At 34.9% G+C, this 25,142-nt stretch overlaps 2 protein-coding genes across 2 annotated transcripts; both read right to left on the bottom strand.

Moving 5' to 3' along the window:
• Positions 1-17,575: 17,575 nt before the first annotated feature.
• LOC145061438 (pathogenesis-related leaf protein 4-like) lies at positions 17,576-18,190 on the bottom strand. The gene has a single exon (XM_079008910.1). It carries the CDS (start codon positions 18,169-18,171, stop codon positions 17,689-17,691), a length of 483 nt encoding a protein of 160 aa, XP_078865036.1. The 5' UTR covers positions 18,172-18,190; the 3' UTR covers positions 17,576-17,688.
• A 5,962-nt stretch (positions 18,191-24,152) lies between these two features.
• On the bottom strand, positions 24,153-24,767 carry LOC145061334 (pathogenesis-related leaf protein 4-like). The gene has a single exon (XM_079008771.1). The coding sequence runs from the start codon at positions 24,746-24,748 to the stop codon at positions 24,266-24,268; it is 483 nt and encodes a 160-aa protein (XP_078864897.1). The 5' UTR covers positions 24,749-24,767; the 3' UTR covers positions 24,153-24,265.
• Between the last annotated feature and the right edge of the window lie 375 nt (positions 24,768-25,142).

Raw genomic sequence — 25,142 nt, 5'->3', positions numbered from 1 at the left:
TATTTCTCTTTTCTGTCTTTAGTTAAGGGTTGTTTATTTTTTTGTGAAGATCTGCGTAACCACTTCTGTCTGCGCCGCGCAGACATATGTCTTCATAAAGTGTTTGTTTTTAGGAAGTGCGCAAATCAAAAAACGTCCGCACGAGTTCTTCTAGCGCAGACATGGAGCACTGTCTTCAAAGGTCTGCAGACCAATTTTAACCAAAACAAACAAAAGAAGAAATGGGCAACAGTGTAGTATTTTTTTTTTTTTGCTGAAAATACATTTTTAATGTTTATGTTACAAAATTAAGTTTGAAAAATCAATTTATTTCAATAGTTGCATACGTTAAAAACGAACAGTCTTTTTATTGCAGACTGCAGACATTTGGTCCACCTTTTTTTGCCACAGAGACTTACAGATGTGATCCGCAGACTGTAGATATTTTGACTTCAAAAAACAAACAACAGCTTAGTCATTTCGTAATTTCTATTAATTATTTTATCTTTTATCTAGGTCTATTTTTGTGACACTTTACCTTTTTATATTAATCTAATTGTCACTTCAACCTCCTATACTTCGTTAGAATGTTAATTAAATCCATTTAATACATTCTTAGTTTGATCATATTCTGAGAATTAGTTATTTTGTAACATTTTTTTATTAGTTCATTTTTAGTATTAAAATGTCTATACAACTCAATATTGTGAGTATAACATCCTCATAAAATTTAGATGACTTTTTGATCTGCCAAAACGTTGTTATTGTTGGATTAGGTGTCTAAGCCCATAACTAGAATTGTTATGTACTTGAATTGATAGCAGCACAGTCCTTTTGGGTTGCCCTCAAACCTAGCAACCGGACACGAAAATTATGAAAGGAGAGATATTAATTTATTATAAGATTAATAAATTAATATAAATGAATTTATTAATATGTTAATAGATTAATATATTAATAAGAATTCATTATATTTAATTAATTGTCAGCCATAAATTAATTAGTATTAAAGTGCAGAGACTAGTTTGCAATTAACTGATAGTTGAATGGAAGGTTCCACAACCCCCTTGGAAGGAGGTGGACGAAAACCCTAGGGGAAACCCTAGAGAATTCGTCCAAGGGGTCGAAGATAAGGCCCTTGGATTTTGCATAGGCCCTAAGCAAAGGATAACTAGGGTTTCCCCTAAACCCTAGATCCTTCAACTATTTAAGGAGCCTCCTGGTTCACATTTACACACACTGATTTCTTTGGAAGAAACCCTGGCTGAATTGCATACTCCCTCCCCTCTCTCCTCTACTTTCCTTCTTGCTAGTTTGGGTGTGATTCCATTAGAGGCATTACACTTGTGGTGCTAAGCTTCCAAGAAGATCAAGATCAAGATCAAGGGAATTGTCAATTGTTTGCTATAACCATTGAAAGGTATGTAACTCCTAACCCTAGTTTATGAATTTCGAAAATAGTCACCTCCTCTAGGGTTCTTGTTTTGCAATTCAAAGTTGTATGTTCAATAGTTAAAACATAGATTCAAAGTAGGTTGCATGTGAACTTAGGAATTGTTTTCTAGTTTATTTGTTTTACCTAAAACCCATCAGTGCTATCAGAGCCATTGCTTTGTTTTAAATTGAATTGCTACAATTATTGAATTGCAAATTAGGGTTTATAGCTATTAAACCCTAAAGGCCATTTTTTCGATTTTTAGGGTTGTGGATCAAAGGGTTTTCGAAAACCCTAGCCTCCAAAGAACCCTAATCGAAATTAGGGTTAGGGTTTTAAAAACCCTAGCCTCCTCCCTTGTGAATTTCGAAAATATGCTATAAATTTTAGGGTTTCTTGTTTTGAATAATTGTTACTTGATTAGATTAATTGGATAATTATCCTTACCCTAATTTTCGAAATTTAGAGGGATAAAGATTAGGATTAAATTAATTGTTTAATTTAATTGGATAATCCTTACAAGATTTAATAAATTAATTAAAAGTTAATTAATAGATAAACATTAAATCAAATTAATTGGTTTATTTAAATTTAAAATTTAATAGTTTAAATTTCGAAATTTATATAAACCCTTAGAGTTTTAAAATGTCTTAAAACACACCTTATATATAATATAATTAAAAGTTTAATATTATATATGTATAAGAATATGGTCAGTCAAATCGCTAGTATGCCTCATTCACGAAGCTAATCTATAAGGAGGGTATAAGGAAATTGCCTATAAAATGGTAGTTGAATGGGTGTCCACTCTCACCCACCGCTTCCTTGATTAGTGTAGGGTCGTTAGCAAAACGGATTTGATAGGACAACTACTTCTCATTAAAAGTATAATGATATTAAAGAAAGTACTAGAACATTATTTTTAAAAAAAATCCCAACTCTAGCTACTTTAGGAAAAATGTGAAAAGTATGCTAATCCATGAAATTGCACATTATGCTTTATTGGTCGTTAGTGGAGCGTGTGTGGTTAACCGACACACTAAAAGGCACTAATAAAGAGTAGTAATGGGTATCTTATAATTATCATTTTGATGGAGCGTGTGTGGTTTACCGGCACATCAATAGTTAATGATAAAGACAATAAGGTTACCAAGCACATTTGCATGGTTATTCACATCTAGTTTGTGATCCTCGGTATCCCAGTCACAAATAGTAGAGCATAATCTGAGATTAAAAACATGCCATTAAATAGTTTTAATGTATATCAAAAGAATTAGGAATTTCATTTCGTTTATTATGTCTAATGGTGGAATTGGTGAATCGTCATTCACCTACCTTTATGAGATTTGAACTTGGATCTCGGCATCCCATTTCTAAGTTGTAAATCGTCATAGTTGGGTCCTAACCTTGATATGATATCTTTGGGTTATTGTATTGAGGTGTCTTGAAATCTAAACTAAAACTATCCTTCTTTTCAGATGTCTACTCCTGGAAACACTTCTGCTTCTTCATCCTCCAGCCACAACTTCTCTTTGCTCAACATTTGCGCTAAAGTCGTTATAGATGGCTCGAACTATAACGATTGGATGCGTAACATCAAGATGGTGCTCAGATTCGAGGACAAAGAGTATGTCCTTGAAAAGGAGCTCAAAGAACTTGATGAGTCCAAAGCCACTCCCGAAGAGTATGCTGCATACAAGAAGCACTATCATGATGCTACCAAAGTGGCATGCATCATGGTCGCAACCATGTCCCCAGAACTGAAAAGGTACTATGAGGACTACTGGCCTTTTGAGATGAACAAGGACCTTATGGAAAAGTACCATAAGCGAGCTCATCAAGAAAAGTTTGAAGTAGTCAAGTCACTCATGGCTTGCAAGATGAAAGAAGGGGAATCGGTTGTGTCTCATGTGCAAAGAATGTAACGCTACATAGAGTGTTTGGTTAAGCTCAACATTCATTTTGATGAGGAATTGGCCATTGACATGGTCTTGAACTCGTTGCCTGATTGTTATGGTCAGTTTATCTTAACTTACCATTTGAACAACACTGAGCAGGCATTGGCCCAATTTCACAACTTGTTGCAGACTGTTGAAGCAGGGATGAAGGGTAAAAGTATAGCCTCCACTCCTGCAAGTGCTCCTGTTCTAGCTATTGGACAGGGAATGGGGAAAAAGAGGAAAGGTCCTAAGCAAAACTTGAAGGCAAAGGTCCAAGTAGGGTCATCTAGCAATGGCTCAAAAGCCAAGCCCAATGCTTCCATTCCCCATGTCTCTGATCCAAAGGAAGCTATTTGCTTTTATTGCAATCAAAAAGGGCATTAGAAGAGAACCTGCCCACAATATCTGCAGGACATCAAAGATGGCAAAGTGAAGCCATCTTCAATAGGTATTTACTCTATTTCTTCTAATAACTCATTATCTCCTCGTTCATGGGTCCTTGATACAGGATGTGGTTTTCACATCTGTTTTGATTTGCAGATGCTAAGGGAAAGTGAGGAGATAGAGTGAGGTAGGATAAACTTGATCATGGGAAACAAGAAGTCTTCACCAGTAACCAAGATCAGAGTTTATCAACTTTTTCTTAGTAATGATGTTAGATTAGATTTGTTGAATTGTTGTTATTCGTCTGAAATGACGAGAAACATTATTTCATTTCATGCATTGTTCAGACAAGGTTTTAAATACTCTTTTAATGATTTGAATGGTTCAATTTCTGTTTATAAGAATGGTGTTTTTGTTGGGTTTTGAGCATTCTAACACTCCTAAGTGTACATGCAACCCTAAATACCTTGGATCTATGTTTTCTCTATTATACATGCAAATAAGAACTTCCAAGGTATTATCCTAATCTAGCATACAAAACAATGAGTGTAACAAGATAGAATACATACCTCTTTGATGTAGAAAGTCTTCATGAAGCTTGAGTGCCTAGCCCCAATAGTGTGGAAGCCTCAAATGGAATCATAATCACCAAAACACTTAGAATAGCTTGAGAGAATTCTACAACTCATGAAATCGGCTAGCCCTTTCTTTTCACACACTAGTGGCCGATTTTGGTCAAGAATAAGATGCTTATATAGTTAGGGTTACACCATTTAAACCCTAATTGACATGGCCTTTCATTTCCATGATCCATGGGTACAAATACACCATGGAGCATCCATGGACCATCCTATGGGTTTTAGCCCAACTTGATTATCCATGGAGCATTAGCCCACTATATAAGTATGGATGATTTACACAATCAACCCATATATTTAATTAGTCTTCTTTTGATCACTTAATTAATCCTAGATTAATTCTTGATCAATACTAATTAAATAATCTTATTATTCTTATTATTAATATACTAGAACTTATAATATATTAATAACCATAAGTGTCTTATTTCTCTCATTATAGTCTATCCAAGTGCATGATGGTATGCAATCCAAATGGACCATGCCGGGTCGGGTCAAGTCTTACCAATTATAGTTATGGACTTAGACATTAATCCAACAGTCTCCCACTTGGATAAGTCTAAAACTATTATTGCGTATGACTTCAGGAACCAACTGGCAATCGTAGCTCTCAAAAGCTTCTGTCGAACTCTAACCTTGTAGATGAACTCTGACCTTTGTCAATGACTTGTCCATTAGATAAGGTATCATATATTCCTCCATTCTAGATATCATATGGACTGAGACATGGATTATAATCATTCTCTCTGTCCATTTGTTGTTTCCCGATTTTCGATTTATGACGACTGACTAATTGAACAAATCAAATCAGTCCTGGCTCGGCCGAGCACTTCCATTTGTCATCATCAAATCATCGAGGGGCCCACAGATATCGCTTTTATCCCGAAGGTAAAAGGAACGGATAAACTTCGACTCATATGGCTTGTTCTACTACTTGTTGAATCATACACAAAGGCACGTTTTATAGCACCGAGTTACCAAATGCGTTTTCGTGCAATCAATGTACTATCAACTCATAGTAACAACTCATATCTCTAGGTTTGAAGAATATAAGATATTATTGTCTCATGATCACTCGTGATAAAATCCATGAAGTGATTCCAATGAGCGCGGGTTGAATCCAATACTCAGAACTTATGAGCACTCATGAGTGTTATAGCCCTTTGTCCAACACCTTAGACCTCTACAAGCCAACTCATGACAGTCTTAATTCATATCTACTTCCAACATATGACCGAATGTGGATGGTTTGAATAACTTAGTCATTCCGGAAGAATAACCCAATTTATTCGGGAAGTCAAAACATGCAAAATGAAACACAATAATTATTTGAATCCAATATGGTATCAACCCTTTGAACATAAATAAAACACCTTTTATTTATGACCATATGATTACACATTATTCATTGTATATTGTTTCAGCTATCAACTTTATTCTTGAATTTAAAACAATAGTTGTCCCATGCTCCAAGCATGTACACTATGTTTTCTTAAACACTAGTCATGCCACACACCAAGTATGCATACTATGTTTGTCTATGATCTTTACTTTGTGAACTAGATCAATTGAACATAACTTCAATGATTCTCTTTTCACACTCCCAAATCCTTACTGCAAATGCAAGAATTCCAAATTCATGCCATTTACTGAAATCTGTTAGATTCTAAACTTATATGCATTGATCCTCTTGTAATGATTATGAACAAAGTCATAAAGACTTGACAACAAACATTACATAGCATTCCAAAGGAGATCAGTTCCTTGGAAACATCCTTCTTGCATTAAGTTTCCTTAATCTTACACAGATTGAAAATTCTATCTTTGAAACATTTCCAGATTCCATTTTGACTATCACTTCTGACCAAGAGTTGCCTCCTTACAGACTATGTCAATATGGTCCTTCCAGAATTATCACTATACTTCCAACTGTCCTTGAGCAACCAATCTTTGGTAAACCTTAGATTGTCCTCGACAATTGTTTAATCCTTTTAGTCATATCCAGTTCTAAACCCTTTCCCTTCTTAATGCCCCAGGCATTTGGAAAATTTTAGAAAGGATGAATATAGCACATGTAATCAATCCTATATCCGAAGCATATGGGACACGATTCATGATGTCTCACATAAAGACAAAACCAGTCTTTTGCCGATTCATGATGTCTCACATAAAGACAAAACCAGTCTTTTGCTATAACATTTTCATTTCTATTGAGCCATTCCAACATGAAATTCATATATATATTTCCTTGACTAAATGATTAAAACCTCACGATCTAAGCTTATAGATTTGAGATGAAGTATAATTTCCTCTCCCTTAATTATAGCAAAACAACTTTTCCCAATTGAAACTTTTGTTTTCTATAATTAACATTGCTAACTTGCAACACTTATCATAATTATCATGATCCCACTAACATGATGATTATTAGCATAACACTTATGCTCCCACTAGCTTTGACATGTACTCAGAAATCAGCTGACTTTCTTACCAAAGTTCAGATTTCTGATACTAGATTGCTTTGATAAAACATTATCAAAAACATACACCTTCCCTTAGATAGCTCATGGGTGTGTCTAAACAATTTCAAGAACTATGAAAAGGGATGCCGTAATCATAGTCTTGATTGTTTTGCCATTTCTCACAAGTACAGGTTAGTGTGCCGGTAAACCACACACGCTCCACTAACGACTTTGAGAATGCAAATACCACAATTGCTATCTAGATAAAATCTACTTAGTGAAAGTGTTTCCTCACCATCATTTTCATGAATCGGAGAGAAACCTTATGACACTTAGATTTATATGGTGTATGAGTTCCTACCCATATGAATTTGTCAAAACCATAATCACAAGACAAAGATAATGACAAATCCAAAACATATGGATTGAACTCAATCTTAATTTATTGCCACCTGGCAGCTCAAGGGCCTGCCATTGCTTCCAAGTTATTGTGCAACAAATTGAGAACTCTAAGAACTCATATGCATAGCCAACTTTACTGGAATGGGCATAGAATATGTCAACACGATAGGTTGTAAACCTCAAGTCGTGTGCTAGTGAAGAACTTCTGGTTTTATTCTTGATTAGTTCTTGAGACTTTCAAGACCTTTAAGACTCCCACTGTCCTCTTGACCTATAAGACTTTCTTGTCAGATATTCAAGATATAGTGAGGATTCTTAATCAAGACAAACACTCCACACAATTGTCCTAAGTTGGTCTTTGTTTTATCCAAAACATCACAACTTACCAATTTCAAATGTACAAGAGTAGAAAACTTTTACTCTTACATTTGACAAGTGTTTTAAACCTTCTTTGAGACATGTCACTCAAATTACAATCTTGGAGTATGACTCTAAGACTTGTATTGGAACGAAGTATGACTCATCTTCTTGATTTAACCATTTCAACAATTCAAGTTCCCTCTTGTTAGTCATAAGAATGCACTAAGACTTCCTTAGAGAACTAATTGTGCTATGGTTACTTAATCATTAAGATGATCACAAAACTGATACTAAAGTACTCTCCCATCTTTTCAGATTTGAGAAACTTTTATCCTTCTGCCTAAGTTGATTCTTCTTATTCGCTCTGCCATACATTGGAACCTTTTCCAATGTCTCAGAGTTACACTTAAGCTTGTAAGTATAATCATATTTACTGAGCTTTAGTAAACTATGACGAATAGTCTTATCAATCTTTTGTGGTGGACTTAATCAGTGCACAAGAATGTGTACTCGATCCCTTAGTCCTTTACTTGACTCACACATCCATGTGACCGAGTAATTAGTCTTAATTTTTCCAATACTTGAAAGTTCTCATTCATCATGCTATACAACTTGCATGATTCCAAGTTCCGGTCCACTTGAAACTTGGGTGATGAGAATATTTCCTTATTTGGTAAATTTAGACATTACCACAAATAAAAGAATCAATTTCATATTTCCACTCTTGCTATTATTGGAATCATATAAGCAACAATTTTTTTCTCAAATGCCATTGTAAGGATATTTTAAAACAAATAAAATCAAAAACTTCCTTTTATTTTAAAACTTTGCGGAAAAACTTATCCTTACAATCCATATGAAAACTTGTTGTTATCTATTCCTAAGCAATATCTAATAACTCCTAAGAAGTAGCTCAAGAATCTGATCTTCAAACTATGCGATAGAAATCCATCTATGCGATCAGATTCAACATATTCTTTCTTTAAGTTTCTTCACTTTTCTTTGATTCTTAAAACATCACCATGTGACCCAGTCACATCATGTATCAAGAATCTCAGAATAGAAACTTAACAGAGTTAGATAGTGGACTTTACCTGAAGTAGAGTCAAACTTATTGACTTTAACATCCTTAGGTAAATTTGGCAGCTTCGCAACCAATGCCCCTTCCTTCGGCAATATAAACATATGGACCCTTTGATAATGGTACACGAGACTATCATAGACTTAGCTTTTCTCTTTACCATTTGGTCAACCGAGTTGACTATGGCCGATCCCTTTCCCCGGGAAGAGAGAGCTTTACTAGATATCCAATGTCATCATTGTCAATGTCCATGAAGTTTAGGAAGTTGATCTTAGCAAATAAATAAGATCATTAAGGGTCTTGTCATAGTCTGTTTCATAGGTGTCCCAAAGGAACTCACTATGTGACTTAGTGATTGAACCACCAACTTTCTCAAGACTTTGACACCCAACTCTACCGGCTTGTCAATATGTGACTACATCTCCAAGATGTGTTCACACCTAGACCTTGCCTTGCCAATAGGGCTTGAGTGACCTTAAACTTTTCAAGAACTTGTGGGTTGGGGAGAATAATTGGAGGAGGTGAATGAAGTATGATTTCCATGGGACATCATCTTCATTTAGGAAAGCTTGTTTCAAAAGATTTGGGAAGATCATAAGTGTCTAAACCAGACATCTTTTGGGAGATATTCAAGATAGTTGATTTAAAGTCCTTAATATGACACCCAATATGAAATATTAAGGCTAGGACCCAACAAACTATTTTATAACTTAGAAGAGGTATGCCGTAATCCAAGCTATAAAATATTTGAAGGTAGGTGAATGACGATTCACCAATTTCCACCAAGATAAACGAAATGTATTATTAGGTTTTAATTGGTTTTGAAACTCCTAGATCTTTGAGATTCATTGAACTGTTCAAAGGCATGTTTCAATCTCGAGTGTGCCCTTCAGGTTTTGTGACTGGGATGCCGAGGATCACAAAACAAGGTGTGAAGTAACCATGCAAATTACTTGGTACCCTTAAGTGTTTACCCCTTAATCGATGTGCCGGTTAACCACACACGCTCCATCGATACTATGATAAACATTAAGTTATCCTTTGCCTACCTTGTTAAATACGCGTTAGTGTGCCGGTTAACCACACACGCTCCACTAACCGACTTAAACAAAGTGCAAAGTGTAATTTCATGGATTAGCACCTTATTCACATTTTTCCTAAGTAACTAAGATTGGGTATTATTAAGAGTTTAGTTACTTAGTATTATCATTAATACTTTTAATGAAGGGAGAATTCTAGTCCTGTCAAACCCGTTCGGCTAACGACCCTCCACCGGTCAAGCAAGCGGTGGGTGAGAGTGGACACCCATTAAGTTGCCATTTTATAGGCAACAACCTTATACCCACCTTATAGACCGGCTTCGTGAATGAGGCGTACTAGCGGTAAGACTGACTTTACTCTTATACATACATATATATATATATATATATATATATATATATATATATATATATATATATATATTATTAACTTATAATATTATAAAGTATAAGGGTTGAATTTTAACTTTTAAAATTCTAAGGGCTAACTTGGAATTAAAGTATTCATACTTGAAAACTTTTCAAATTCCAAAACTTGAGGGCAAGTTTTGAAACTATTCAAAACTAATTAATTCCATAACTTATGTGTTTAAAGTAGTTTTAATCCAAAAACTCTTCAAGTTCCATACCTTGAGGACAAGTTATGGAAGACTTTAAACTAATAAAAGAACTAACTTTTTCTTTATTTTATAACTTACGGATTTAATTATGGTTACATATTTATTCTTTAATGAAGTGACTCTTGAACTTCCATAACTTGAGGACAAGTTATGGAGTCATAAAAGATTATTCAATGACACAAGACTCTTCAATTTGTAACCATTGCCAACTCTTATGAGTTTTATGAGTCTTTAATGTGACTCTTCATGTAACTTGAGGACAAGTTACACAAACACATTTTATACTCAACTCTTTGATTAAAATGGATTGAAAACAACTATTTCAATTAACTTTTCTATTAATCTAAGCAACTCATAAGAACAAGATAATCCAAATCAAACCTTTTCATGTAATTAGCCTAATCACTAAACTAATTCAAAACATGAATCTATTGATAATTATCTTTGAAATTGGATTAGCATGAACATTACCACATCAAAAACAAGTTTATAAGTTCAAAAACATCTTAGGGTAATGTTCCTAGTCCATTTCAAGCCAAAAAACTCGAAAATATGCTGTCTGGGGGTCCAACTCGTCGAGTGCATGAACCAACTCGGCGAGTTGGATCGAATTGACCACATTTTAGTCATGGACTCGCCGAGTCTGATGGTCAGACAGCAACAAATTCGTTTTTTCAGCTTCTATTGCAGGTATAACAAGAAAACAAGCCCAGGCTCTGATGCCATTGTTGGGTTTTGAGCATTCTAACACTCCTAAGTGTACATGCAACCCTAAATACCTTGGATCTATGTTTTCTCTATTATACATGCAAATAAGAACTTCCAAGGTATTATCCTAATCTAGCATACAAAACAATGAGTGTAACAAGATAGAATACATACCTCTTTGATGTAGAAAGTCTTCATGAAGCTTGAGTGCCTAGCCCCAATAGTGTGGAAGCCTCAAATGGAATCACAATCACCAAAACACTTAGAATAGCTTGAGAGAATTCTACAACTCATGAAATTGGCTAGCCCTTTCTTTTCACACACTAGTGGCCGATTTTGGTCAAGAATAAGATGCTTATATAGTTAGGGTTACACCATGTAAACCCTAATTGACATGGCCTTTCATTTCCATGATCCATGGGTACAAATACACCATGGAGCATCCATGGACCATCCTATGGGTTTTAGCCCAACTTGATTATCCATGGAGCATTAGCCCACTATACAAGTATGGATGATTTACACAATCAACCCATATATTTAATTAGTCTTCTTTTGATCACTTAATTAATCCTAGATTAATTCTTGATCAATACTAATTAAATAATCTTATTATTCTTATTATTAATATACTAGAACTTATAATATATTAATAACCATAAGTGTCTTATTTCTCTCATTATAGTCTATCCAAGTGCATGATGGTATGCAACCCAAATGGACCATGCCGGGTCGGGTCAAGTCTTACCAATTATAGTTATGGACTTAGACATTAATCCAACAGTTTTTGTGTTTGAAGCTTTACCTTGTGATGGCGTGTATGAAATAGTGACTTGTGTTGATAGCTTAGGAAATAATGTGTTTAATATTGACTTGTCTAATAGTGTAGACAAGGCATGCTTGTGGCATTGTCGTCTTGGACGCATGAACAAGAAATGCATAGTCCAACTCCAAAAGGATGGAGTCTTGGAATCATTTGACCTAAAATCAGATGATCTGTGTGAATCTTGTCTTTTGGGAAAGATGACAAAATCACCATTCACAGGGTCTTGTGAAAGAGGTGAAGGTCTGTTGGATCTCATACACACAGATGTGTGTGGGCCCTTCAGATCAACCACAAGAGATACTAATCGATTTTATGTGACTTTCACTGATGATTATAGTAGATATGGTTATGTATACTTAATCAAACATAAGTCAGAAACCTTTGAAAAGTTCAAAGAGTTTAAACATGAGGTCGAAAATCAATTAGGCAGGAAAATAAAGGTACTCAGATCCGATAGAGGCGGAGAGTATCTTAGCATTGAGTTCAACGACTATCTAAAGGAATGTGGGATAGTCTCGCAATTGACTCCTCCTAGGACACCACAGTTAAATGGTGTGGCCGAGAGGCGTAATTGAACCTTATTAGACATGGTTCGTTCTATGATGAGTCGTGCTCCACTTCCAATTCATTTCTGGGGCCATGCCTTAGAAACAGCCACCCACATCCTAAATCTTGTCCCAACAAAGAAGGTTGCCAAAACACCTCACAAAATGTAAACAGGGAAAGTTCCCTCGTTAGCACATATTAAAGTCTGGGGCTGTGAAGCTTTCGTAAGACGAGAGACTCACGACAAGGTAGCATCAAGAAGTGAGAAATGTGTTTTCATTGGTTACCCAAAACAGTCTTTTGGATATTTGTTCTACAGACCTAGTGAGAACGTGGTGTTTGTAGCTCGAAGAGGAGTCTTTCTAGGAAGAGAGCTCATATCCAAAGAGGACAATTGGAGTATCATTGACCTTGAAGAGATTCAAGAGTCAACCAATGAAGGAACCTTAGATGACACTAGCACTCATCCAGAGGAAACAGTTCCTGTTGAACCGGTTGATAAATCATTACCTCTTCGTAGATCCATTAGGGTGAGTGTGACACCTAAGTTGTATGGTTTTCATATCACTTCAGACGGTGACACATTCATCAGTGATTGGACACTGGTGAATTTAGATGAACCAGTCTCTTACAAGGAAGCAATGGCAGGCCCAGAGGCTTCCAAGTGGAAAGAGGCAATGGAAAGCAAGATAAAATCCATGTATGACAACCAAGTTTGGAATTTGGTTGATAATGCACCAGGTCGAAAGACAGTTGGTTGCAAATGGATCTTCAAGAAGAAGACATACATGGATGGAAATATACACACATTCAAGGCTAGACTAGTTACGAAAGGTTTCACACAAACCCCAGGGGTTGACTATGATGAAACTTTCTCACCAGTAGCCAAGATCAAATCTACAGGATATTGCTCGCCATAGCTGCCTTTCATGACTATGAAATCTGGCAGATGGATGTTAAGACTGCCTTCCTTAATGGGAAGCTGGCTGAGGATGTTTACATGAATCACACAGAGGGTTTTTTCGATGCAAAGTTTCCCAATAGAGTGTGTAAACTTGAGAAATTCATTTATGGATTGAAACAAGTATCTCGCAGCTAGAATCTTTTCTTCATGAGAAAGTTAAAGAGTTTGGTTTCTCTAGAAGTGAAGATGAGTTTTGTGTGTATATCAAGGCTAGTGGGAGTATAGTAACTTTTCTGGTGTTATATGTCGATGACATATTACTCATTGGTAACGATGTTCCAACCTTGAATGAAGTTAAGTCTTGGCTTGGAAAGTGTTTTTCCATGAAAGACCTTGGAGAAGCTGCCTATATTCTTGGGATTAGGATATTGAGAGATAGAAAGGAGAGACTAATTGGACTTAGTCAGAGCACATACTTGGATAAGGTACTAAAAAGGTTTAGTATGGAAAATTCCAAGAAGGGAGAGCTGCCTATCCAGAGCAACACAAAATTGAGTAAGACTCAATGCCCTAGTACAAACGAGGAAATAGCAGACATGAGTTGTGTACCTTATGCTTCCGCTGTCGGATCGATCATGTACGCTATGACATGTACTCGCCCTGATGTGGCCTTTGCTTTGAGCATGGTCAGTCGCTATCAGGGAAACCCGAGTAGAGCTCATTGGACAGCAGTAAAGAATATACTCAAGTATTTGCGAAGAACGAAGGACTGGGTCCTTGTACTTGGTGGCAATGATACTTTGAGAGTAGATGGTTACAGTAATGCCAATTTTCAAACGGATAGAGATAACTTCCATTCTCAATCTGGCCGGGTATTTCTACTGAATGGAGGAGCAGTTACTTAGAAAAGTTCCAAGCAAGATACGGTGGCTGATTCTACTTGTGAATCAGAGTACATAGCAGCCAGTGAAGCGTCTAAAGAAGCAGCTTGGTTGAAGAAACTTCATTGGGGATCTCGGAGTTGTTCCAACCATCCAGGAGCCTATGGAATTGTTCTGCGATAATGAGGGAGCGGTTGCCTTAACTAAGGAACCCAGAGACCATGGTAAAACCAGACATAACGATAGAAAGTACCATTTCATCAGGCATAGAGTAGAAGAAGGCCATCTTTTTGTAAAGAGGGTATCATCTGAAGATAACCCAGCAGACCCCCTCACAAAGGGTCTGAGTAGGGTTAAGCATATTCATCATGCTCGGAGCATAGGTCTGAAAGATGATATTAGTTTTAGTAGTTAGATTAGTTTTGTCCTGAAACTTGTAACAAAGTAAATGTAATTGACTTTTGGTGATTAAATAATAAAGTATTCTTTATGGGTTTACTACCTTTTATCAATTGTTTATTGTTTGTGTTTCATATTTTGCATGTTTTACTTCCCAAATAATATGATTGTTCAAACTCCACAGTCGCTCGTAGTTTTGGAAGTAAGTAGTGAATTAAGACTGTCATGAATTGGATCGCAGATTGCCTAAGGATAGACATGGCAATAGAATTGCTGCAATGTTCATGAGTACTCAGAGAGTGAGATTTGAGTATTGGATAAACCCACACTCAGAGTATTACTTCATGGAATTCATCATGCGTAATACTGAGACGATATCTATAATCTTGGAACAGATATATATGAGTTTTAATTTGCAAGTCGGCTATACATTGGTGATACGAAAATGCATTAGTAACTTGGTGTTATAAAACGTATTATCATGTATGGTTTGATGAGTAAAAGATACAAGCATATGAGTCAATGTTTATTCGTTCCTTTTTCCCTACTAGGAAAAGCGATATATGTGGGCCCCTCGATGATTTGGTGTTGACTTTTGTGCTGGGCCTAGCCAGGACTGAATTGATGTGTTCGATTAGAAGTCCTATATCATCACAAATCAGGAATCGGGAAACATAGATTCTGGAAAAAAGAGATTGATTACATTCCATGTCTTTTTTCTGGGGATATCTAGCAGAACGAAGGATTATATGATCACTTATCTTAGGACACGTAACTGACTGGGTCAGAGTTCGGCAACAACTTTTTGGAAGCTACAATTTCCTGGTCAAATTTAGAAGGCATACTAGCAATTATAGTTACAGACTTATCCAAGTGGCAGACTGTTGAATTAGGTGTCTAAGCCCATAACTATAACTGGTATGTACTTGAATTGATAGCATCACAGTCCTTTTGGGTTGCCCTCAAACCTAGCAACCGGACACGGAAATTATGAAATGAGAGATATTAATTTATTATAAGATTAATAAATTAATATAAATGAATTTATTAATATGTTAAAAGATTAATATATTAATAAGAATTCATTATATTTAATTAATTGTCAGCTAGAAATTAATTAGTATTAATTTTGAGGTTAAAAGAATTAATTACAAAGTGCAGGGACTAGTTTGCAATTAACTGATAGTTGAATGGAAGGTTCCAGAACCCCCTTGGAAGGAGGTGGACGGAAACTCTAGGGGGAAACCGTAGAGAATTCGTCCAAGGGGTCCAAGATAAGGCCCTTGGGTTTTGCATAGGCCCTAAGCAAAGGATAACTAGGGTTTCCCCTAAACCCTAGATCCTTCAACTATTTAAGGAGCCTCCTGGTTCACATTTACACACACTGATTTCTTTGGAAGAAACCCTGGCCGAATTGCATACTCCCTCCCCTCTCTCCTCTACTTTCCTTCTTGCAAGTTTGGGTGTGATTCCATTAGAGGCATTACACTTGTGGTGTTAAGCTTCCAAGAAGATCAAGATCAAGATCAAGGGAATTGTCAATTGTTTGCTATAACTATTGAAAGGTATGTAACTCCTAACCTTAGTTTATGAATTTCGAAAATAGTCACCTCCTCTAGGGTTCTTGTTTTGCAATTCAAAGTTGTATGTTCAATAGTTAAAACATAGATATAAAGTACGTTGCATGTGAACTTTGGAATTGTTTTCTAGTTTATTTGTTTTACCTAAAACCCATCAGTTATTTCGTTGCTAGCGTTGTATGCAACATTCTTTGCCTATGACAACATAAACAAACCAAGAACATGGCAACATAACATGTACCAGCCCGTTTTCTTCATCGCTTCATTTTTTCTTTCATTAAGTGGTTTGCGTAACTTATTATAGTAGAGATAATCTTAAATGTTCATATTCCAAAAGGAGTAATCGTGACATTCGAATTTAACGATCATAATTTCTCGACTTCATCCACAACTCTTATATGAATTGCTAGAATGGTGGAATTTAGTAAAAACACAGAACACATTCACAAAACAATTAAAGACGCGAATAAAATAAAGAACACAATGATTTAACATGGCTTACTTGATCAAGGAAATCAAGTAACGTCCACCGACAAACTAAATAGAGATTCTTCTTAATAATAGCCGGCGCACATGCTCTTTGCCTTAAGGTCACATTTGTACAAAGTGGCTTTAACTATAGAGATGAGTTGATCTAAAATTTGTTGTAGGTTGGGCCTATTAAACGTCACGAACTGATCTGACCGACTGATCGAGCACCACCACCCTTGTAACTATAGTATGTTGAACACCGTAGTGCTCTGCAACTACTTGTGCAACCATACTCCCCATCCTTACACCGCAGCTACCCCAACACCCACTCGATAACTGCCCAACAATTGCTTTCTTACTCCACAGCTGCATGACCCCATATTTTAGTGGTATGAAGGTTACTATGAAGATCAACTCTAGAAGTAAACCATGAAATTTAAACTTTGACTAAATTTGCAATGTTTAGTAAAACACCATGGTGATTGACTTTTATAATTTACTCAAATCATTTTGAAACTTCAAAAATAAGACCAAAATTACAAATCGATTTTTTATGGACCACAACTTTTTTTAAAAAGCGAAAATTTTAGATGTATTCAAAGACCTAAAATGTAAATTTCTCAAATATTGATAAAAATATGACAAGATGCATGGTCGATCCTTTAGACATTATTTGTATTTGAGGTACCAAGTGTGGGTAGATAATATCAATTCGTTAATGCATGTGTCTATCATTATACTAAACTTTAAGTTTCAATATTTTGTGATATTTTCTGGAAAATTCTTGAATAAGATCTCGTGTAAGAGTATATGATCAGTATGATGTTATGGTATTTTTGGACTCAGTTTCCTCTAGATATTTGCTAAATACATAATTACAAAATATGACAGAGAAGAAAACGAACACAAGCAATCAAAAGACAAACAATGTTTCAGTATCACTTTAATTCTTTATTACACCAAAAAGATGTATATATATTTATTCATATGTTATATATCTCTATATATAACCAGCAACACAACTCAAGTTCACTAGTAAGGAGATTGGCCATTGATGTTTCCACTAGAATAATAGCTGCAAATAACGAACCACCAACTATTATTTGTACACTGAACCCTAGCACATCCAAGTTGATTAGAATTACTCCACACTACTTGAGTATAGTGTCCACAAACATGTCCACCAGCACAAGTATTTGTGGCATAATCATAATAAGGCTTCTGAGCTACCCATAAATTCACTGCTGCAGTGCCTGAGAAGGTACCACTACCTTTAGCAAGGTTCTCACCATAAGGTCCACCAGAATTGACAAGATTGCAGTCGGCTTTCCTCTGGTTAGCATAGTTTTGAGGATAGGCAGCCACAGTGGCATTCCATACAATGTTTGCGACACCCACTTCGGCACGAGCTGCATTGTGAGTATCTAAGTAATCTTGTTGGGAGTTTTGGGCATTGATGGTGTGAAGAATTGCTAGGGTAAAGAAACAAACAAGTTTAAATGACACCATTGCCATAGTTACTTTGTTGGATAATTGATGTTCGATGATGGAGATACATGATTTACAAATGGGTATTTATAGGATGTTATGTGATACTGGATGTTCATTTGGTATATATGCATGTGCAAAGGTGAATAACGTACGCATGCAATTTAAGCAAAGTCGCCAAAACTTCCCCATCGGACACAAAGGCCTTTGATTTAAATCTTGAAATTACCCAAGTGGCTATTGTCATAATGATAATCACAAATTACGCCCCCATTTGGGCTTACACCATCCATTTATACCCAGTAAGAATAAAACAAGTCGCAAGTATGTTTACATTTGACTGAATGCTTTTAGGAATCGTAACATAACATATCGTATATTAAATATTAAATATTGCATTTGTTTTGTAAAGAATCCAAGTGGCGTTAACGTCTTAATGATAATCACTAATTGATCCCTTATTTGGGCTTCCACAATCCAATTATACCCAGTAAAATAAACAAGTCGCAAGTATATTTAGATTTGACTGAAAGCTTTTAGTTATCGTAACATAACATATCGTATTTAATACATTGCATTTGTTTTGTATTAAGATTGGAAACAACCCAAGTGGCGTTAATGTCTTAATGTTAATCACAAATTAAGCCCCCATTTGGGCTTACACTATCCATTTATAGCCACGACATGTTGTCACATAGTTAAGCTGATAGGCACGACATGTCATTGCCATTGTCGTACAAAATTATATTTCCCTCTTTTTTGTTCATTTTTTCAGTTTCTTCATTTCAACTCATTTATAACACACTTCATATAATGTTTTAGAAACATAAATACATTTTAGGAAATTGGTTAAAAGTTTCGTATAATTAACCATCATCTGCATCACTTTCATGATTTCCATCATCTGCATCTTTGACTTAATAGTTTGAAATTTGTAATTGTTAGGGAACAAAATGAAAGTGAAACGATGCGACTTGGGAGTTAGCGTTTTGAGATAATATCATTTGTTGTATTTGTTAAGTAAATTGTTGACCCAACTCTTAAGTCAACTATTGATCAAGGGCAATTAAATTTTCTACAATTTTTAAAGTGTTGGTGCGTAATAAGGGGATTCATTTTACACTTTCCTACCACACCTTGTGTATAACCGTGCATTTTTCCAAGTACACGTTTGATGCATTCAACCTCATCGATTGACTCATCACCACCGACCTCTTCCACTACTTTTTCTACAATTATTGTTAGTTTTATTTTCCAATAAGCATAACAATAAAAATACAGTAATTATTATTTTTTTCTAAAATTTGGCAACATCACGACTGGCTCTAAATGGGATAATCAACATATTCACCTATAAATAAAAATAATAAGAATCTCCAAATTTCAATATACATACAATAATAGGAATCTATTTACCATATATGTAATCTACTTTAAATATCAATACAAGCAATGCACTCTAACTGTATTTCAACACTTTACACAAAATAACAACATGCTAAAGCATACAAATGCAACTTTTTTACTTACGCCATCTTCTTATGCACAAAGATTACACTATCTATGAATATGTTTTGCCTTTTCTATTTCTTTTATCTTAAAAGAGTCAAGAAAACTATTATTAAGATAGCATCGTACTACAAACGAATACAAAATTTTTTTGTTACATCCTTTTGCGCTTTTTAAGCATATGATTCACACCTATGGCAACTTGTATATAGTTGTTTTGTGATATTTTTTTGTATTTTTTTGGAGCAGCGTGAACATCATGAAAGTTGGCCTAGGAGTTTTGCGCTCTTTGGTGATAAAATATTTTTCTGCAAATAAAAATAATTGAATATACGTGAATAAAAAGTAAATACAAAAATAGAAACGAATAAAGAGATTTACCAAAGAAATGTTTAAAATATTAACTAAGAGCTTTATACTTTACAAGTACTTCAAGAGAAAAGATTAATGATATTTAACAAAGAACTTTGGATATGTTTTTAAAGTTTAAGTGTTTAAAAGAGAAAAAGATTAATGAGGTTATTTTAAAGATTTGATAAATATCGAAATGCTTTAAAGAGAAAAGATGGAAAGATTTCAATGAACAAAAAATAGTCATGAAATCGCCAAATCTCTCATAGTCTCTTAAGCATCATCTACTTGTCGTCACCTGAGACACACATCAAAATGCAACGTCAGACTAGAAATTTGGGTAGATAGAAAGGGATTGACTCATAATAAACTCTTTATATAATCATGTTTCAAAACACATATTGCATATAATCATCATGTAGTATACTATAAGGAAATCATCATCAACTCATAAGTATCATATAACTCTTAAATATCATATAGGAAAAACCTACCTTAAGTTGTCTTAGTAACACATCACCTTTACTCCTTGTGACCACATGGTTTTGGGGGTTCCTGCTACATGCGTTAGTCAAATCATGGGTGGAATGTACTCTAACAACACATCCACGAACACATTTTCATCCCTCATGTGGGTATTTTCTTATTATGGACCATGCACAAATCCTTGACCAATTTTATCCCTCACATAAACATGATACTCTTATAGCACATGCACTAACGCTTGCCATTTTTCATCTCTATACCCCCTGATGAACATGGTACTCTTATGGTGCATGTACATACCTTGGGATTTTAACCCCTCCGGTGAACATGGTAATCTAATGGAACATGTACAAACTAGTAACATCCTAAAAATACACTTAAATGTTTTTTGAAAATATTATTTCCAATTTGGAAAAAATATGGAGTTTTGAAATTGAAAAAAAAAAAAAAAAACACCTTACTGTCAAAATTGAAAAAAGTGACAACCTAATGTCTTTTGTGCATTTTTTTTTTCATTTTTAACACATCAATATGCCATTACAACATGTCATATTATTAGAATTAGCACGTCATCATGTCATGTCAGCAGACAACCGGGTTGATCAGTCAAGTAGTCAAAATCGTAACAAATTGAAAATGAAATGTCCAATTTTAGACAAAAAATAACACAGTGTCGAAATTGAATTGTCGTTTAAAATTAGTAACTTTTGTTATATTTATCCTACATATTTTTTAGCATTTAAAATTCAAAGCTACATTGGCATTAAAGAGATGGAATAAGCTTTCATTAGGAAGCCTGATCATATCAATTCCACTTGCTCTTTCTACTTTTCCTTTTATTTTTTTTCATATTTTCCTTATATTGTAATAAGTATGGCCCTTGAAGTCACGAATACGTAATGAACATACACATTATTGTCTTTCCATAATCCAACAGCTTGATTGGAAAACAAATGAAATGGAAGGCTATATATGGTTTTAGGAATTCTATAAACATGGAAATTAGGAGAAGAAAATATTACTTGGAACTTGATGCTACATAATTAACCTTTTCTTTGGGTTTAAATCCTCACCTCTTATATCTTTCCTTCTCGTCTCTCCCTTTTTTTTTTTGTTCTCATGTAGCAGCCTCAATAGGAAGGTGTATAGGGTTTTTATAGAGGCAGGGGGTTGGATATGAATAAACGAGAAAATAGACAAAGGAACCAAGGCAAACCAAGGGATGCATGAGTTCTTAAGGATGCAAGGAGTACGAACTCCGCACCATTTGGCCATGGGTGTGGTTGTTGTGAAAAATTTCCAGTACGTCCCTAACTCCCTATTACCACATTCTCTATATCCATTTTTTCAGCTTTTACAATATATAAAAAATTAGGGGAATCGAAACATGACAATTTCTTTAGGTTTAACCGGAAAAAGGAAAAAGAGAAATGAAATAGCATCATACATTTTATTCCTACTATCTTCCTACCCATATTAAATGTTGATAAGTGGACTAAAATATTATTGATTTCATTAAACGTGTCACATGTCAACATTTGATATGGTAGGATGATAAGTAGGAATAAAATGTAGGAGGATATTTAATTTCTCAAAGGAAAATAAGGGAAAATGAGGTGGAAGTTTACGAATGGTGATTAAAATAAGTTTTACAACTATAGTCCTTGAACTTTTTCTCTTACTCAATAATCGACCTATATTTCTGTTTTTTCTCTTTACTTAAGGGTTGTTTGATTTTTTTGCGAAGATCTGCGTAACCACTTCTGTCTACGCCGCGCAGACATTTGTCTTCGCAAAGTGTTTGTTTTTTTGGAAGTGCACAAATCAAAAAACGTTTGCACGAGGTCTTCCTGGCGCATACATGGACCACTGTCTTCAAAGGTCTTCAGACCCATTTTAACCTAAACAAACAAAAAAAGACACAGGCAAACGTGTAGTTTTTTTTTTTTTTTTTTTTTTTGCTGAAAATACATTTTTAATGTTTATGATACGAAATTAAGTTTGAAAAATCATTTTATTTCAATAGTTGTATACGTTAAAAACAAATAGTCTTCTTATTGCAGACTACAGACATTTGGTCCATCTTTTTTTTGCTGCAGAGAGTTGCAGATGTGATCCGCAGACTGTAGACATTTTGACTTCAAAAAAACAAACAACAGCTTAGTCATTTCATAATTTCTATTAATTATTTTATCTTTTATCTAGGTATATTTTTGTGACACTTTACCCTTTTATCTTAATCTAATTGTCACTTCAACCTCCTATACTACGTTAGAATGTTAATTAAATCCATTTAATACATTTTTAGTTCGATCATATTCAGAGAAATAATTATTGTGTAACATTTTTTTATTAGTTCATTTTTAGTATTAAAATGTCTATACAACTCAATATTATGAGTATAATATCCTCATAAAATTTAGATGACTTTTTGATCTGCCAATACATTGTTATTTCGTTGCTAGCGTTGTATGCAACATTCTTTGCCTACGATAACATAAACAAACCAAGAACATGACAACGTAACATGTACCAGCTCGTTTTCTTCATCGCTTCATTTTTTCTTTCATTAAGTGGTTTGCGTAACTTATTATAGTAGAGATAATCTTAAAAGTGCATATTCCAAAAGTAGTAATCGTCACATTCGAATTTAATAATCATAGTTTCCCAACTTCATCCACAACTCTTATACGAATTGCTAGAACACATTCACAAAACAATTAAAGACGCGAATAAAATAAAGAACACAATGATTTAACATGGCTTAGTTGATCAAGGAAATCAAGTAACGTCCACCGACAAACTAAAGAGAGATTCTTCTTAATAATAGCCGGCGCACATGCTCTTTGCCTTAAGGTCACATTTGTACAAAGTGGCTTTATCTATAGAGATGAGTTGATATAAAATTTGTTGTAGGTTGGGCCTATTAAACGTCACGAACTGATCTAACCCATTGATCGAGCACCACCACCACCCTTGTAACTATAGAATGTTGAACACCGTAGTGCTCTGCAACTACTTGTGCGACCATACTCCCCATCCTTACACCGCAACTACCCCAACACCCACTCGATAACTGTCCAACAATTGCTTTCTTACTCCATAGCTGCATGACTCCATGTTTTAGTGGTATGAAGGTTACTATCAAGATCAACTCTAGAAGTAAACCATGAAATTTAAACTTTGACTAAATTTGCAATGTTTGGTAAAACACCATGGTGATTGACTTTTATAATTTACTCAAATCATTTTGAAACTTCAAAAATAAAACCAAAATTACAGATCGATTTTTTATGGACCACAACATTTTTAAAAAGCGAAAATTTTAGATGTATTCAAAGACCTAAAATGTAAAATTCTCAAATATTGATAAAAATATGACAAGATGCATGGTCGATCCTTTAGACATTATTTGTATTTGAGGTACCAAGTGTGGGTAGATAATATCAATTCGTTAATGCATGTGTCTATCATTATACTAAACTTTAAGTTTCAATATATATTTTGTGATATTTTCTGGAAAATTCTTGAATAAGATCTCGTGTAAGAGTATATGATCAGTATGATGTTATGGTATTTTTGGACTCAGTTTCCTCTAGATATTTGCTAAATACATAATTACAAAATATGACAGAGAAGAAGATGAACACAAGCAATCAAAAGACAAACAATGTTTCAGTATCACTTTAATTCTTTATTACACCAAAAAGATGTATATATATTTATTCATATGTTATATATCTCTATATATAACCAGCAACACAACTCAAGTTCACTAGTAAGGAGATTGGCCATTGATGTTTCCACTAGAATAATAGCTGCAAATAACGAACCACCAACTATTATTTGTACACTGAACCCTAGCACATCCAAGTTGATTAGAATTACTCCACACTACTTGAGTATAGTGTCCACAAACATGTCCACCAGCACAAGTATTTGTGGCATAATCATAATAAGGCTTCTGAGCTACCCATAAATTCACTGCTGCAGTGCCTGAGAAGGTACCACTACCTTTAGCAAGGTTCTCACCATAAGGTCCACCAGAATTGACAAGATTGCAGTCGGCTTTCCTCTGGTTAGCATAGTTTTGAGCATAGGCAGCCACAGTGGCATTCCATACAATGTTTGCGACACCCACTTCGGCACGAGCTGCATTGTGAGTATCTAAGTAATCTTGTTGGGAGTTTTGGGCATTGATGGTGTGAAGAATTGCTAGGGTAAAGAAACAAACAAGTTTAAATGACACCATTGCCATAGTTACTTTGTTGGATAATTGATGTTCGATGATGGAGATACATGATTTACAAATGGGTATTTATAGGATGTTATGTGATACTGGATGTTCATTTGGTATATATGCATGTGCAAAGGTGAATAACGTACGCATGCAATTTAAGCAAAGTCGCCAAAACTTCCCCATCGGACACAAAGGCCTTTGATTTAAATCTTGAAATTACCCAAGTGGCTATTGTCATAATGATAATCACAAATTACGCCCCCATTTGGGCTTACACCATCCAATTATACCCAGTAAGAATAAAACAAGTCGCAAGTATGTTTACATTTGACTGAATGCTTTTAGGAATCGTAACATAACATATCGTATATTAAATATTAAATATTGCATTTGTTTTGTAAAGAACCCAAGT

The sequence above is a fragment of the Lactuca serriola genome, chromosome 7 (assembly GCF_051521515.1).
Source record: "Lactuca serriola cultivar US96UC23 chromosome 7, Lser_US96UC23_V15, whole genome shotgun sequence".
Classification (NCBI taxonomy): domain Eukaryota; kingdom Viridiplantae; phylum Streptophyta; class Magnoliopsida; order Asterales; family Asteraceae; genus Lactuca; species Lactuca serriola.
Note: the sequence above shows the minus strand (reverse complement) of the source record. Positions and strands in the feature narration are given on the sequence as shown.

Bases quoted from the DNA above. Each gene is read 5' to 3' on its own strand.
- LOC145061438 (XM_079008910.1), bottom strand. From the start codon at position 18,171: ATGGCAATGGTGTCATTTAAACTTGTTTGTTTCTTTACCCTAGCAATT.
- LOC145061334 (XM_079008771.1), bottom strand. From the start codon at position 24,748: ATGGCAATGGTGTCATTTAAACTTGTTTGTTTCTTTACCCTAGCAATT.